Genomic DNA, 16112 nt, shown 5'->3' with positions numbered 1-16112 from the left:
TTCAGCACCTGAGTTTTCCCATGTCACATTAACACATGGGTGTGCACTGGAAATAGCAGAGGTGGGACAAAGTCATTGTTATGCAAGTCCAAGTCGAGTCTGAAGTCATCAAATTCATGACTCGAGTCTGACTCGAGTCCAAGTCACATGACTCGAGTCCACACACAATACTATTTCCGAAATAGTATTGTTTGTCTTGGTTCTTTTTGCATAACGCTAGTTGTGAAATATATCACGCCAAATATTTAATGCATGGCTGTAAAAAACAAAAGAAGCGTGTCTTTTTTATTATTTCATTTCATGAATGTTAACTTTCCAAAACGTAACAGTCAGCAAGTTATTTTTGGCACAGACTATTCATCAGCCGTGTTTTTCCTGGCACATCCAGCACAAGTGAACACAGTGCATATTATTTCTCAGACACGGTGCCAAACTCGTGGAGTGAGATTAATTGGTTGCAGCATGCCCTGGCATGGTGTGCTCAAGAAATCATTTCAGAAATATATATATATAAATTTCAGTTAATCAAATCTGGAATGTCTTGGTATGTTGTTTTGAAACTGGTATATACAGAGCATTGGCGCCGTGGATAAAGGTTAACAGATTAAATCGAAAGTTAACAGATTCGTTTTACTTGAACGTCTTTAATAACAAAACAAAGTATTTCCTTTTCCCACACAGCAAATAATATAAAAATGCTCCTACTCGAATGGTATATTTTAAATATACAGTATACTACACATTGTTTAACAGCACTGTATCCGAATTAGCTTTTGCCCCGTGAACTAAGTCAGGCATTAGTTGCAAAGTACTAAATCTGTATTGGCGATGTTTCATCAGTGGTTGTCGAGTGACAACGTGTAATGTGCCAAGTTGTCGCTTAAAACACTTGCATATCGACTTATTTTAACACAATTAAGCCATTTAATGACGATGGGATTTATCTCAGCCAGAGTTGCGGTGTCATAGTTATATTGTTGCAATGATGCTATGAGACTTCAGGCAAAAGAATCCCATCAAGGGCAAACAGAGTGATTATTCCAACTTGCAGAGAAGACATTAATTAAAACGGTGGGCATCGGTGTGCTTTATACAATTATACACTGGAATTGAGATTTCTAAAATTATCTTTCCAATGCTGTGGGTAAGGAGAGTGTCGTTGATCTGTGATGCACTATCGCTCTCTTGCACATTCATTATGCGTCTCGATGAAATGTGTGATTCATGTTTGTTTAGCCAATACTCAGTTCACAAGCATTCGTTCATTAACAGGACACTTTATTTTGCATCAAGAATAGTGTTTCAACGAGTGGAGTTACATCTCAGATTTTCACCCCATGTGTCTGCATTATAGCAGCTGTAAGCCTTCTGTCAATCTTGGTATCTCACTGCCTCAACAGCTATTTCTCAAAATTCATGTTTTAATTGGTCCTACATGTATTTTTCCCAATGCACCCAATGTTTGTACAGCACGGCATAATGGTATATACCCTATGCATGCGTGCAGTTGCATGTTAAGTTATATGGGAAAGTTTCATTAAATTTTTTTTATCATTGGGACGTGTGCCCAATGCTTCGATAGGTAATGTTTTTAATGTGAGGAAACTGAAAAGCCAGAGCAAAAGCTAACACTGGAAGGATCACACAGATAGGTTAATAAAACCATTCTCTGTGCTGCCATCTGCTGGTCACCTGGCAGCCCAGCCAGTTTTGGAGTCTAATAAATCGTCATGACCTATCACCGACTCTTGACTTACAGGCCTGTGCCACCATGGCTGACAATGTATCATATTATAGTCAAGCCTTCAGCGTTAAATGCAAGCACATATATGCATGAAGTTATAACTCGCTATTAAGCTTTAATTACTGATATTCTCATAAAAATTCAAATTACAAAAATACACAATACACAAGCGTTTATTTGTAAACATAGATTTTGAGAAACTATGCTTTAGGCTATAATTAATTTGCACCCATAAAGTACTTTGAAATTCAAGGGTATTAAAAAATGCATCTTCTACCTCCAACCCACCAAGTCCAACCTTTGCATCCTCATCCCGTGAACTTCTAGATCATCCCATTTCCCAAGTATAGCGAGGGATAGGGATTCAACTCTAAAATAATGCACCTATTTTTTAAGGAATGTTTCCAATTAGGTAATTATTAATTCTGAATGTAAATTCCGCACTCTAAGTAAACCACGAAGTTACCTGCACTCAACAGAAAACATTGCCACGGCCAAAATGATCGCTTTGACTTTTCTGCTATGGTGACTTTAGCAGGGTGCTCTATTGACTGCAGTCAATAGAGCACCCTGGAACTCGCATTTGATTGAATCACTCCAAATTACAATTGGCACTCTGTGGACGCTGGATAGAGTGCAGACGCGTGGAGTGAAGGGGGGTGTCCAGGCTTGCATCACAATTTGATTCTTGTGGCGCACTGGAGGCCCGAGAAATGTGGTCGACAGCGACAGATGTTTGGCGCCACACATTTCCCTCCATGCAGGCAACGTTTCCTGCACACAGCTTGGGGGGGGGGGGGGGGGCAGAGGAATTAATGGCAACGGACATCATGTCAACGACAACTAATTACAATTGTCATTTAATTTGCAGATGCTCTAGCAAGTATGTTTGGCTGCCCGTGCAGCGCAAGGAGGCTGGATATTCTTTTTTTTCTCCACCTACCAATGATATTTAAATTGTCTCCTTGGTGTCTGTCATGTGATGAGACGAAGCAATATCCCTTCACTTATCTCGCAGCTAAGAATATAGCAACCCCTTTTTGTTTAGAAACAACCCTTGAAGACAATATCACAGAACTACTTGTGAAACTATTTTAATAGACCTTTTTATTCACAATATGGGAAGATAGTGTCTGTAACGTGTTTATCAAACCGAGAGCTGGATTAAGTGACATTTAGGGGAAAAGATAGCAATATTATGATGGGGCTTTTGCATTTCACTAACTGTGCAGCCGACGCCATAAACGTAGAACACTTTATAACTCAGTTTAACCATGGACAGCTGCCCAGTCACCTTTGCAACCTTCTATACTAAGTTCTTATGATATTACCTGTACATAATTCGCACTAATGGCTGCGTTTCAGGACATCTGAGATGGTCAATATTATCTCTATTCATCGTTGTCCTTTGTTCCACTAACCCACAAAGCGTTTGTGAAGGATTGTCACCCTATCATCCAACTCCCTCCCCCTTTGAAAGTGTATTTTTGTAAATTGTTTTTATTTTATATATATACTTACTTACTCACTCTTCGCTCCCTGTGGAGCATAAGGCCGCAACAAGGCCACGCCATGCCGGACGGTTATATATATATAAATGGTGTGAATTCGAAAGAAAAATTCTGACATTCGGCAATATACACCATGATTGTATGTACGCACACACAACTGTTTAACATGTTTAAATTTTTAAATAATTGAGCTCATATTTACTGTCATCCCTTAGTCTTGTTAATTAGTAAAAGTAATGCATACATCTAACCTTCACTTTAACTGAGTCCGATGTGACCTTTTCAGAATTTCAAACATTTTGGCCACATCTTAAAAGTCATATGCTGTGTATTTATCATAATGCACACAATGCTTATTCGTATACAACCAAAATATAGTCAAATGGCAGACTATGTAACGTAGATTTCTATGGAGAAAACGTTATTAAAGTACTATATATTATTGGAATTTGATAGCATTTTTTCTCACTGGATATGAAAGCATTCATTTATGGAGGCTCTTGTATGCTAGGAAGACACGCGTAGTCTGATTATAGTTTAAGTAATAATGAAATGATTAAAATCTCGCCAGACATTTTTGACACATGTAAGACACCGACCATTTCAGGTTTTTTTTTTTTATCCATGTGCAAACATTCCTTGAGCAGGCATATGGTTAATGTACAACTTCACTTTGGCAAGTAGAGAGTTATGTTACGATTGATGGAAAGCCCTAAATGAAAGCAGACATTCATATTTCCCTAATATCAACTCTCACTCTAAAATTTGCAATCAAGGAAGCTTTTTTCATGCAACAAATTTATATTGCCAGAGAAGGCATGAAAGAAATGTTTAACTTGAAATGGATCCATCTGCCACCAATGACCCAACCCCAAGTAGAGCACGTACATAAATGTTTCATTGCAGATTTTAGCAACATAGTCGACACATATCATTGTGCATAACGCTTGTGGTGAGATAAATACCATACGTAGAACAGGGGATTTTCATTATGCTAGCATGAAAAATTGCCTTTGCTTCACAGAATGTTTCCTTGTGAATTAAGAAGTGTGTAATGTGATATTTGGCGTTCTTAAACCAAACTACTATTTCCAGTTCAATCTATTAAACCAAAATAAGGGCAAAGTTATAACTAAAACTGTCCTAGCTAAACTTTTAAAATAAAAACATGTTTACATTATCAGCATATTACCAAACTAATGTGCAAAATCTGCAGCGAAACGTGTGCAAAGGAACAATTATTGCCCTACTATTTTTCACGGCAACAATTTATTCCACGACAAAATTACGATCCTGGGGTGCAAACACTGGAACATTGCGCTATAAACCCATTCACAAAAGGCTGAAAACTATTAGTATTATTATTATTAAACGTATGATGATCGTCTCAAAAACATTGTCCCCATTACACAGCCAAACTACAATATTTATTTTATGAATGCCTTCGTTATGATTCGAATTGTCAAAGGTTATAATTGTATGATGTTTTCTTCCATGCATTGCGTATAGCTGCGACATGTTAACGGGGAGCCCCTTTGTGTGCCTGGACAATATCGAGAGGCTCCACCCAGCAACTCACCACACCCTACACATTCGAGTTCAAAACACAAACATGACGTAATTCGTACATATTTAATAATGGATCTTCAACATTGTTCCGTCAAAAGATGTCCACTAAATATGATCTTCAAAAGCCATGGATGTATACAGGGTGCTATCGTTTTGAATGGAAAAAGAACGGATACCACACTAACATGATAACAAATGTATGTTAATAGCTTCAAAAAGTCAAAGAGTCTCCACTTGTACCCCTTCATTGTCAATACATGCCGGAGGCACATTTATTGTGTTATTGTTGCAAATTTTCACGAATGTTAAAAAATGTTTGAAGCACCCTGTACATATATTAATGTTTTATTGGCAAGCAGGAAAACTTACCAATATGACATGCCCCACCCTCCCAGCCTGTAGGGCAGCTGCAGATGCCCGGAGAAACACAGCTCCCTCTGTTAAGGCAACCCTGGGGGCACACGGCTGCACGGGAGAGGAAATGTGGAAATGTAAACAACAATGTGCCTCATTCAAGGCCTTGCATGGATGTATACTTTACTATTTCAAACGCCGTCGTGAATTCATACTTAGCTTTTGCACATGTCTGTTTTTTTAGTTTTTAATTCAGTTCCATTTTTCCAATGAAATGCAAACTAATGGCCATGTGATGTTCCATAATGACGTGATACTTGATCTGAAGTGTGGTTTGCATACACATTTGAAAAACAACACGACACAAATGTGCCCTGCATTCATTGAGAATTCACTAAACCAAAAATTGCAAATAACGATTGGGAGCCTTTGCAAATCACAGCACATGTTTCGTGTTTGATAACTCAATTGGTGCTGAAAAGTGAACTCGTAAATCAGCAATTCAAAAAATCCTTAAAGGCAGTCAAATAAAAACAGCACTGTACTATCGACGATATGAGAGTTGTACTGAATAAGCCGACGGATATGGCTGAACTATGTTTTAATTTTAGCACTTCCAGTATTTAATTTTTAACGATTGAAATGTATGTTTGATGTAATAGTTTGCTAAACGACCTTATCAGTATGAATTACTACAACATGATATATATTTGATGGTAGAGATATCTTTCATCAAGAGTTAGTTGTTTTTTTCTCACTGGAGCTTTTCTCAGATAAAATATACTAAACGTAATAGAATTTGAATGTTATGGCTGTGTTTGTATTTAAAACGTGCACATTGCATTGAGCAGGTGACTGAAAACAAAATATAACATTTCTGCCTTTTTAATTAAGGGTTTTTATCCTATCTAGACACCAGAATAAATTTGGGGAAAATATGTACATGTGCATGATATTTTTTAAATGTTAGACTAAACTAAAAATTAAGAGGACGTGGGATAAAACCTGCAATGACAACATGCCATTTAAAAGCTTTCCTTGCCTTTGTGATGTGAAGTTTGCCACCTATAATTGTATGCCTCCCATACTTGCTGAGAATAAATTATAGTGTGGCTTTTCTCGAAGAGTGCCAAGCAATTAACAGTGCACATCATCAGTGTCCTGCATCGGTGTTTATTGTTGCGGTATGCATATGTGGTGTGACATGTATTACTGCGAGTCCTTACCATCTATAATAAAGATTTCTGTAATAAGCAGATGTATGCATTGTTTTAGCCAATATTGGACCACAAATATCTGATCACATGATTCAGTAAACTGTTGGTATATTTGTATGTTCTTACATTGTTGGCTACGTTCATGTATAGGTTGTGTATGATGTATTGTAATGGCAAATGTATTTTTAAGTTTGTTAAGTTAATTACATGTATATTTACAAGTAAAAATCCGTCGCTAGAAAGTCAACAACTGGTTACGTTACAATGACAGCCATGGATTAGTATTACATCACATTTTCATTCGTATTTTTTCACATTTAGATTCTAATACATGAACGAGTATCCAGACGTGACCAGTCACAGCACACATCTATGGATCATTCCACACCAAATCAATAATTATTAATCAAACGCATATGAGATGAAACCTGAATTGAATGACATTTCGTGGACAGCTTTGTGTTTGAAAAAGAAGGCTACCACCCAAAATATACACCAATCGGACCTTCCGTTTTTCTCAGACAAAGGTCATCGGAGTTTGACCTGAACATTGCCACTTGGCCACCTTCCAGGCATTTTAACTTCCCCATGGCTATCGTCAAAAGGAGAGTCTGGTGTCATTTTAAGGCTTTTGAGAATTGCCTTTTTTTTGGAACTAAGGACATTTTTTGACCTTGACATTGCCCAAATGGTGTAACTTCTGATTTTCTTCAATATATCACAATGTATCACACGTACTTGAACAGAATCCTTGTAAAGTTTGAAAGTGCGCACTTAAATACTTTAGGGTTATGATAATTGCTGATAAACGCAGTGTAGGGTGGAAAGGGACAATTTCAGCCTGATGGCACAGATTGCATAACTTGCACTTTCACCGCTCGTAGCAGGAACTCAACTTGAGTCAGTGGTTTTTACCTTCTTGGCATCGTGGACCAGCCCATCCGGACACGCAGGAGCACTTCACACTCGAGTGGACAGGCACACACTGCCCTCCGTTCAGGCAGCCCCCCTCGCACACCGCTGACAAGGAGGGGAAAAAGAGATAACACTTGTCAGCAAGACGTGAACGTGGATGTGCACAGCTGACATTAAATTACAATGATGTGCCCAAATACCAGTGTGCATGACCAGGGCCAGATTCCATTTGAGCGGGGACCCAGGGCTGTTATAGTTTTGGCAGGGGGAGCCTCTTTGGATATTCAATGCATTGCCTTGTCTGTTTCACCACCACCATCCATGCCCTATGCCAAACACTCCCCTTGTTAATCACCTTGCCTATGTGAGTTCGGGTTTTTAATAAGAATGTCACACAGTGTATGACTTATAAAGCCAAATCAAAGTCAACATTAATAAAAAAAAAGATTTTTATTTCGGCACATAACTGGTAGTAATGCACATCGTGATGTTATCACTTTAATTACCAACTCATCAATATGACTTATTATAGCGCTTAATTTTTTTACTTTAACCATTATAATTCGTTTTTGGGGAGCACCTCAAAATTTGAGGCTCCACGCTGCACCCTCTAGAGCTTCTGCATTAAACGGATCCTCAATATGACCCGTGTAGTCTGAAATCATCGTTCATGGCACCGTGGTAGCACAGCGTCAACTCCATCGCCTGGTATGAAGGAGGCGTGAGTACGATCCCGACTCTGGCGCCTGCTGTATATTTGGAGTCTGCATGTGGTCGCGTGGATTTTTTTTCTTCGGGTTTCTCCGGTTTTTCCCTACACATTTTGGAATCAACGTGCGTTTCGAGTATTTGGCTGCAATAAATTTCCACGTGATGATAAGCTGCCTTCGTTGAGCTATCATTTGTCGCCATGGTCGTTTCTGAAAAATAGTTACATAGCTAAGTGGGCCTTACCTGGTCAAATAAAAAATAAAAACAGTTAAAGAAGAGTACCTTTGTGGCAGTAACGTCCACCAAATCCCGGCTGACATCGGCACTTTCCCGGGCGAAGGCACTCGCCTTCATTCTTGCACTTGGGATAACATTGTGCTGCACTCACAATACAACATGCAATAATAACAACAACAATATCAATAATAAAGGTAATTAAGAATTCATAATAACAATAAGAGCGATATTAAAATAATCCATTCAGATCAGCATGCCGGACTTAAGCAGGCAAAGCGTCGCCTAGAAAGAGCCATTGACAAAACAGCCAATAATGTACAATGCAATAGAGCAATAGTATAACAAAAATTAGACACCCGTTAAAAGTAAGGGTTTTTTTTCGTGTTATGTTGCACATGTTATACTATTCTGTATTATATGCCAACATGTGTGCTAAACTACACTTTCACTCCGTAAATTGTATGCCGAATTGCTGCTGAATAGTATTTTTAATCGCAAGACAAATACGTGGTCAGGATTCTATTAAATTAAAATGAATTCGCCATGACGTCACTGACTGCACCTTGAACATGTAGAAGATTTTGGGAAGCACACAGTATGGCAGTTTACTGGCACTGCAATAAAAAAACACTAGTGGTCATAACTCGGGTGTAAGTCGTAAGTTGAAGCAACAGTGTGGGAACAAAACAAGCATGGACTCTTGCTAGATATGCACTTTATTGTTATAGTAACACGTTCACATCGGCAAAATATAACCACAAGGGTGTGTCGATTTGCCTTGCCTCGCTATTCAATGAATTGTGATTAAATGTTCGTGTTAATCTATGCTGTTAGATTGTAGTGAATGTAGCGGAGTTGCCCGGCCTCATTACATGCAACATTATTCAAATAAAAAAACAGCGATTCTTATACGCGAGATTTTGAAAAGTTAACGTATCATCAGGTTAAAAATAAAAAGTCATTCAGGATTCCGATATATATATTCTGTACGTGCAGTCTACACACAGGCATTACATACGTAGACTGTAGCCTAATGCTTTACACAAATGAGCAGATATGAGGTGGGACATGTGTATTGTGTGTTATGCGCCGAATTTAATTCATGACCGCACAAATGCAAACGTCTTTAAATTAGACTCTTTTAATGACAGAAACTGGCACGCGTGATCGATCCATACAATTAAAAAGGCTGCTTGCTGATCGCTAGTTGTCTATTTTTGTAATGTTAATAATTAATTACATGTCTGAAGGAAAGTTGGAAGAAATTAAAGAGGAAATTAAAGGCATCCTGGGTCTGACTGTTTAGACTTCTTAATCGACGTTCAAGTCGTCAATTGTAATTACACAAACACGTGTCAGCCTGCTCTTAGTCACTCCACTGCTGGATGAAGACCTCAGCACACCGTGTTGGTCATGGGGGTAGGGAGTAGGAATTGTATGATCATCCTTCAACCACACTGATCAACGAGCTGTTTGTGAAGGGATGTTCAGACGACTACTTTCATTGTATTCCACTCGCCACTTCTGTTCGAGCTGTGGCCGAGAAACAAAGTCATATCGCAGAGTTTACAACGCGATAACCACTGCGGCACCCCTCATTGCGAATAACAACAATGCATGCTGAGTGTCTTCATTCGTATACTCTCGCAATTTAATCCAGACATGGTTTAAAATGGTCATTTAAAGTTAAATTGTAAAAACTAAAATTACCAATTTTTTTTACCAGGTAAGGCGACCTCGCCACAAATGATAGCTCAACAAAGTGGCTAATCACGTGGAACTGTAAAGCAGCCAAATACTCGAAATTACTCGAAACGCGTGTTTATAAATGTGGAGGGGAAAAAAAACCGGAGGACCCGGGTAAAAATCCACGTGACCACGTGGAGAGAGACAGGGTCGGCATCGAACCCACGACCTCCTGTATACCAGACGAGTTAGTTAGGGCTAATGTAAAGTTTGCATAAGTTCAGCTTCCCAAGCAGTTAGACATGCATCAATGCGCATGCAGCTCACGGGAGTGATCCATGCAATCTGTAGAGGAGGCCGACTCGTTTCAGAAAGTCATCTCCTCTCGGTCAGCGCGTCTCGTCTGACAGTCAAAATACCGAACTGGCAGCGCTCGCCCTCGTATCCCTTGCCGCAGAAGCAGGTGTCGTTGCGGATGCACAGCCCGTAGTGCCGACACGGTGGCTCGCACTTTGCCCTGGGATCAAACACAAAGGGGACACTCACGCCCCGCACGGCCTGGGAGGAGCCCTCCCGAGCTGCAGATGTCCCCACCGCCAAGAGCACGGGCAGGAGGAGGATGAGCGTGATGATGAGATTATGACAACGACGATGATGATGATGACGGTGGTGAGAGAAGACGAAGGCGCCCAGAGGAGCGCCCTGAAGGTGGGGCAGTGAAGAGGAATGCATGCTGATGCCGGCGTGCGGGCAGCTGGGTTTATTGTATTGTATGTGGCTCTGCGCGAACGCGTTGCAAGAGAGACCCACTGACGTGGTGCATAAGAGGGAGGAGAATGCATAGGGATGGGGTTGCATGCGAGGGTGGTGTTGCCTGATTGGGCGGAGATGTTTATTGATAGACCCTTACCATTGACAGAATAATTTCGAGTTTTAGATTTTAGGGCATGGAAGATCAACGAGCATCACCATCGGCCATGATCAACCCACTGCTGGATTATGGACTCGGGCAGCCATCGTCATCTCTCATGGTCACGTGACGCAACAACGCACTCAGCACCGACACAAGAGACGATTTCATTACTCCATCTCCGCAGTGGAAATACTCGCAGGTGGATTCCCTTCTTTGGCTGCCACTCAGTAGATTCTGCATCTTGCGCAACCCACTCAAATTATTTTACAGTCTCTAATCCATGTCGTTATCTTAATGGCTCTCATTGTAATCCCAAGCGTATATCTCTGCATGCTTGTGTTTTTAGCCAATTATTCAGTCCCCTTTAATGAACGGGGGACGCTCTGGACATTGTATCTCCCAAAGGCAGGAAACCACCTATGAGCCACACCCAGTGTGACACTGTTGATGCTGATTACATCACAAATCACCGTCAATCACCTCCAATCCAGTGGCACAAATAGTTGAGGCTTATTATTATTTTTCAATAACAACTCGTATCGGGTTATCCAATTCGTCGATTTATCGAACTGATGATAGTTGGTGAAGCAAAGGGAGCCATAACTGGTTCTGATATCATTCGCCACCGATAATAACCGCGGCTGTGAATAAAGCTCATGCAGCTGGGATCGTTAACCACTGGACCACAGAAGAAACAAAACAAGCACATTTTGGCCAATTGAACAAAATAACTAAGTTTTGAATATTCTTCGGGTCCTTCGGTAAAGTCACGTAGATAGGTTCAAATAAAATAACTAAAAATAAGAAAAAAATATGACGTTTCGATCACAACACAAGCGATCATCATTCATCGTTTATCCTCCTGATGACGATCGCTTGTGTTGTGATCGAAACGTCGTAGTTTTTTCTTATTTTTTTGTTATTTTCTTAGAACCTATCTACGTGACTTTACCGAAAGACCTATTGAATATGAATTCCTGCAGTCACGAAAGCTTGAAGTCAAGATTTGAGTTTTGAATGCTTTTCTGGACGGTAATGATGCTAAAATTACCAACGTAACATTTAACACAAAATAAATATGCACTTTAAATGAAAACAATAAAGTGAGCCAGCGCTTCTCAGAGGGCTGGAATAGAATTAAAAGTTTACATTTAGGCATAATTCCAAAATATGCATTGCCATAACCCAATGGTACACCTACTTTTGCATTGCTAACAAGGCCGTAGCCATGGAGTCAACATTGGGGGGGACCAAATCTTCCAGGGGGCCTGAAGGTCCCGCCCCAGAAAAAAAAATCTAAATTTGAAAACGAACTTCGTGCCATTTCCTGCCTAAAAAAATTAAAAAATTCACTAACACATAGGATGGACTTTTTTTACAATAATGTCTAATAGTGTATTGTATTACATTGCTCTGTTTTTTCTTTTTTACATTTCCTTGTTTCATTGTATGTAATGGCAGAGATTAGGGATTAATAAAGTACAACCATAGCCACAATCATATAAACAGAAATCTATTTTATAGCAATATATTGGGGGGGACATTTTGAGCATATTTGAATATTAGGGGGGATGTGTCCCCCCCAATATATATTATAATTACGGCCTTGATTGCTAAAATGCATAAAACCTTACTGCACATAAAACAAATCTCACCCAGTTGTTGTAAGATTTTTCTCCTCTTTCTGTACTTCTCGGTCTCTCTGCCCTACACACGCAATGCGGTCTTTATACTTCAATACCTCTCAATCACCCTTTTATCTAATTCCCCAGAATGTAATTGCAAAACAGCTGCACATGTGAGCTCCATGTTCAGTGAATTACAAAGAAACAGCCAAACACATAATACTGTAAGAGAGAGAGAGACCTTATGGGCTATTTTCCTCCTGAATGGGATGTATCCACCAAAACTACGTGCATTGAAAATAGGATACACAGGCACAATTCACCTTGTTGGAGATGCCTGATTTGAACAGACACACATATATATAAATCTGTGTTTGGCTGTCTACACAAACTATAGGTATTCTAGAACCAGACAGTTCTTGGAATAGTTTTAAATGTTTTCCAGTAAATAAACAAAAGCATGGGACGTGACTTATTTAGCATGCATTCACAGTTCAAAGGTTTGGGCAGTCCTCACTAAATGGAGTGCCAAAATAGATCAGCCTGGGTATAAATGGCGTATTACATCATCTCAAATACCACTATAGATTAATTCATCTCGTCAAGTTACCACATAGGTCCAGTCAAATACCCCCTTGATTCCATGCCCAGGAAAATCTATAAAACATGTGATATATATGTAAACCGTAATTTTTCTCTTTCAATCCAACACAATGCCCTTCTATGTATGTGCATTTAAGAGCACATGCTTTGGAGGTATACCATTACATCTACAATGGGCATGATCACACTTGTACTACTGCTCGAAAATAAATCGAGTGGTAGTACGAGTGTGACATGCTCTCTGTGCAAATGTCAAATAGTTAATTTCATGGCACATTTGGTTCATGGATTTTTTTAACAGAAAATTTTGGATTTAACTTATTCTCAAATACGTATTGCATAGACTTCCAATGGCACCTTCCTTATGCTTAAGAATTGTGTAAAACTCCCCAGAAGCCAGAAAACTGAAAACAGTAAAAATGTTCGCTCTACAAAGCCCATACTCACTCGACCTTTGCGTTACCTCTGTTCACATGGCCACTTCACATTTTACAAAGCCCAGTATATCACATATCGGCATGGCTCGTCACTAGGGCCGCATCATTTGAACGCCGTTTCAAATTATTATTATTTCTATATGTATATCCAGAAAATGTGTCACCTTCTCGCTGGTGGAGTGCCTTAATGAGGCGGCGCCTGAGTCAGAGAGGTGGTTTCCCGGATGGCACCCCCCCTCCTCCCTTTCAAAAACACCAAGAGTCTGCACGTGCAGACATGCTCACGGAAGTGCGGTGCGCTCTTATTATTTTCGTCCATTTGTTTCCCCCTGCCTTGGCCCATGGCACGATGCAACGCGTGAATTCCTTGTGGAGAGTAGCTGCTGAGGGACAGGCAGGCGAGAGCCAACAATTTGAGTAATTGCGCACGAGGGCAGTGCCCGCCGTCGTCTCAGTGACGGCCCCCTGCAGCTAAAGTGTCGATAGGTCTCCCCTGGAAACCAAAATTGTCCATTAATTGGCGACAGCTTTTTGGTCCTCAGACTCTCGCCCACTAAGGCTGCAAGGATGAAGGAATCGGGAAGCAAGGTGCAGGTGTGCTGTGACCATTGTGACAGCAGTGACCACGCAAAAAAATAGAAAACGTCAGGCTTTTTTGTTTTGCGCCACACAATTAGCTGATGAGGAAATTCTTCCTTCCCGTGGCCTGAGCCGAGAGGTAAGCTGGTCAGACTCATTGCACGTCATATTGACTGCCGCTGTGGAGAACACGGGTGCAGACTGGCTCGGTTGAGAAACAGTAGACGTGGGTGAGAGGGACCCCTCATCCCACCGCGTTCCAGCAATGAAGGAGTTCATAATTAACGTTTTAGGGTTCAGATCGCGTTATTCTGGCGAATTGCCCGATGATGCTGGATGCAATTACCAGCGAAACGTCGTTCTCAAATTGTAAATGTTGTGGCTTCAACACACCGGTGGGCTAAAGCAGTGAACTATTTGTCTTTGTCAACGTGACACATTTTTACTGATTGGCCGTGTCGGGTGGTGGAGGGTTACGACACATTTATAAATAACGCGATCTGAACCCAAAAACGTTGATTATGAATAACATTGGTCGCGAAAGCCTACGTGTTAAAAATGAAGGAGTTGTCCGGATCGGCGGTGGATCCGGTCACCCAGCAGTGAGCACAAAAAGTGACGAAATTGCTCCTGGTTCAGAGACAGACGGGAGCTTGAGTCACAATGGCGATGGGTTGGGGAGGCTCTCATCCAGCAAATATGCCGATGTTGTTGATGATGACGATGAAGTGTCACTGAGGGATGTGTCGGAGGGAGCCACATAAGCAGAAGCAGTAAACACAAGCAGTCATGAATTACAGCATGCTGGGCAGTGTAGAGTATTCAAATAGTAAGGAACATGGCAATGTATGTCTATGCAAACCATGTTTTAAGGTAAGTGTAATACTTAGCTTTCTGTCCATACTGTCAGGTAAAAAAAACCCAAGGGTATGATGGAAATAACCGTTTCAAATATGTACACAACATGTCATTCATAAAGGCCACGAGACTTATTTGAAATGGGGTTTTATATGTTCACGGTAAGGTTAACATTATACCTCATATGTAGAACCACTGTATATAGATGTTTACAATTTCACTAGCGTGCCACAGAATCAAGCGTTGGTAGTCAAGTTAACACTGGAAATGCACTAAAGCTCCACTTCACACGTTCAAACTTGATTTGAAGCTTTCGTGACTGCAGGAATTACTCTTCGGTTCTTTCCGTAAAGTCATGTAGAATAGAAAATAAATTAAATAATAAAATACGACGTTTCGATTGCAACACAAGCAATGGTCATCAGGTAGAAAACAAACCTAGTGAACTTAGAAATACAATGCAATACAACACAGAGAGTCGGCTAACACAACAGTCACACAGAGTTGTGTGTCTATGTTGTGTGTCTCTCTCTGTGTGTCTCTGTGTTGTCTCTCACTGCTTGTGTGTCTGTCTGTGTGTTTCCGTGTCTGTGTTTTGTCTCTCTCTCAAATGTATCAATCTTTGGAAGAACGTAATCAACCAGGTAGGGTGCTGACCGTTGTGTTAGCCAACCCTCTGTGTCGTATTGCATTGTATTTCTAAGTTCACTAGGTTTGTTTTCTACCCGATAACCATTGCTTGTGTTGCAATCGAAACGTCGTATTCTAGTATTCATTAAATTGTATTCACACGTTCAGTTTAACATGTAGGCGCTCACAAGTTCAGCTTGTACTGGATGACGATGCATCCTCGGTTTGCCCGGCGACAAACCAAGACAAAGATAACACAAAGTGCTTGCTGCGTCACAGAAGGATATGCTCAAGTGACCATTCATGCCATACAAGTACATCCACTTCAGCACCTTCGACAATACCCAGCCCCCAACGTTGCCAGGATACAACTTCTGTGTTGACGCTGCCAGCGTTTGGCTGGCTGGCTGGCTGGCCAGCAGCCTCCGCTTACTCGTGGCCGGGCTTTGTGGGTCGTGTGTGCAAGAAATAGAGAGACGCCCATGTATAATTGAAAATCAGGTAAGTGGGGATGGGTTACCAC

General features: G+C 40.6%; 1 protein-coding gene across 1 annotated transcript; it reads right to left on the bottom strand.

Annotated features, from left to right (window-relative positions):
* Window positions 1-316: 316 nt before the first annotated feature.
* LOC133344617 (von Willebrand factor D and EGF domain-containing protein-like) lies at window positions 317-10747 on the bottom strand. Its single transcript, XM_061554636.1, has 5 exons — window positions 10364-10747; window positions 8304-8399; window positions 7311-7415; window positions 5194-5289; window positions 317-2528 (listed from the first exon to the last, which is right to left on the bottom strand). The coding sequence occupies exons 1-5, from the start codon at window positions 10674-10676 to the stop codon at window positions 2419-2421; spliced, it is 720 nt and encodes a 239-aa protein (XP_061410620.1). The 5' UTR covers window positions 10677-10747; the 3' UTR covers window positions 317-2418.
* Window positions 10748-16112: the final 5365 nt, after the last annotated feature.

Source organism: Lethenteron reissneri, chromosome 20 (genome assembly GCF_015708825.2).
Source record: "Lethenteron reissneri isolate LAM-NWPU_2019-01 chromosome 20, ASM1570882v1, whole genome shotgun sequence".
Lineage (NCBI taxonomy): Eukaryota > Metazoa > Chordata > Hyperoartia > Petromyzontiformes > Petromyzontidae > Lethenteron > Lethenteron reissneri.
Note: the sequence above shows the minus strand (reverse complement) of the source record. Positions and strands in the feature narration are given on the sequence as shown.